The sequence below is a fragment of the Emys orbicularis genome, chromosome 15, assembly GCF_028017835.1.
Source record: "Emys orbicularis isolate rEmyOrb1 chromosome 15, rEmyOrb1.hap1, whole genome shotgun sequence".
Classification (NCBI taxonomy): Eukaryota; Metazoa; Chordata; order Testudines; family Emydidae; genus Emys; species Emys orbicularis.
In genome coordinates this window covers 10,948,461-10,950,029 of record NC_088697.1, presented here as the reverse complement: position 1 = coordinate 10,950,029, position 1,569 = coordinate 10,948,461, and the positions used below count along the sequence as shown (strand labels likewise).

At 48.4% G+C, this 1,569-nt stretch overlaps 1 protein-coding gene across 1 annotated transcript in view; it reads right to left on the bottom strand.

Moving 5' to 3' along the window:
• Window positions 1-308: 308 nt before the first annotated feature.
• Window positions 309-1,569, bottom strand: part of LOC135889559 (zinc finger protein 850-like) — a 54,307-nt gene continuing 53,046 nt past the window's right edge. Inside the window, exons 2-3 of the mRNA XM_065417419.1 lie at window positions 1,134-1,553; window positions 309-965 (exon numbers count right to left, since the gene is read on the bottom strand). Coding sequence (XP_065273491.1) covers window positions 452-965; window positions 1,134-1,553 — 934 coding nt within the window. The 3' untranslated portion in view covers window positions 309-451. The remainder of the gene's footprint in view (window positions 966-1,133; window positions 1,554-1,569) is intronic.

The window sequence follows — 1,569 nt, the reverse complement described above, 5'->3', positions numbered from 1 at the left end:
TTTTGCCTCAGTGTAGCTTGTTGGGATCAAACCTCTCTCTCCCTCCGGGAGCCGATGAACAGTACTGGCTGCAGGGACACACACTCCTATGACTCAAAAGGAGCTGATAGAAAAGATCACAGGACTGACCCCAAAGAAGGGTGAGCTGCAAAAGGCAGAAGCAGGCAACTCATATGGTGGATCTGAGAGATCACAGTGAAGATAGTGATTTTTGCACTATGTGGGAATTAGCAAATGTGATTTAAAAAACAAAACAAAACAAAAAATCTTTGGCCAGCCCTAGTCAGGGGATTTATTACAGTTCTCTCTCATGTGGATTTTCTGATGTCTAATGAGGCTTGAGCTATCACTGAAGCTTTTCCCGCACACAGAGCATGTGTAGGAGCATCTCTCCTGTGATGATTGTCTGATGTGTGATCAGAGCAGAGCTGTGACTGAAGCTTTTCCCGCACTAAGAGCACGTGTAGGGTGTCTCCCCTGTGTGCATTCTCTGATGTCTGATAAGGTATGAGCTACAACTGAAGCTTTTCCCGCACTCAGAGCATGTGTAGGGCGTCTCTCCTGTGTGGATTCTACGATGTATGATCAGGGAAGAGCTGTGACTGAAGCTTTTCCCGCACACAGAGCACGTGTAGGGCGTCTCTCCTGTGTGGATTCTACGATGTGTGATAAGGTGTGAGCTCCGATTGAAGCTTTTCCCACACTCAGAGCATGTGTAGGGCTTCTCCCCTGTGTGGATTCTCTGATGTGTGATAAGGTATGAGCTACAACTGAAGCTTTTCCCGCATTCAGAGCATGTGTAGGGCATCTCTCCTGTGTGGATTCTCCGATGTCTGATAAGGTATGGGCTACAACTGAAGCTTTTCCCGCACTCAGAGCATGTGTAGGGCTTCTCCCCTGTGTGGATTCTACGATGTGTGATAAGGTTTGAGCTCCGACTGAAGCTTTTCCCGCACTCAGAGCATGTGTAGGGCAACTCTCCTGTGTGCATTCTACGATGTGTGACAAGGTCTGAGCGCCGACTGAAGCTTTTCCCGCACTCAGAGCATGTGTAGGGATTCTCCCCTGTGTGGATTCTACGATGTGTGATCAGGGTACAGCTGTGATTAAAGCTTTTCCCACACTCAGAGCATGTGTAGGGCTTCTCCCCTGTGTGGATTCTCTGATGTGTGATAAGGGTAGAGCTGTAATTGAAGCTTTTCCCACAGTCAGAGCACACGTAGGGCAACTCTCCTGTGTGGATTCTACGATGTGTGACAAGGTCTGAGCGCCCATTGAAGCTTTTCCCGCACTCAGAGCATGTGTAGGGATTCTGCCCTGTGTGGATTCTATGATGTGTGATCAGGGTAGAGCTGTGATTAAAGCTTTTCCCACACTCAGAGCATGTGTAGGGCTTCTCCCCTGTGTGGATTCTCTGATGTGTGATAAGGGTAGAGCTGTGATTGAAGCTTTTCCCGCACTCAGTGCATGTGTAGGGCTTCTCTCCTGTGTGGATTCTAAGATGTATGATAAGGTTTGAGCTCCGACTGAAGCTTTTCCCGCACTCGGAGCATGTGTAGTGTCTCTCTT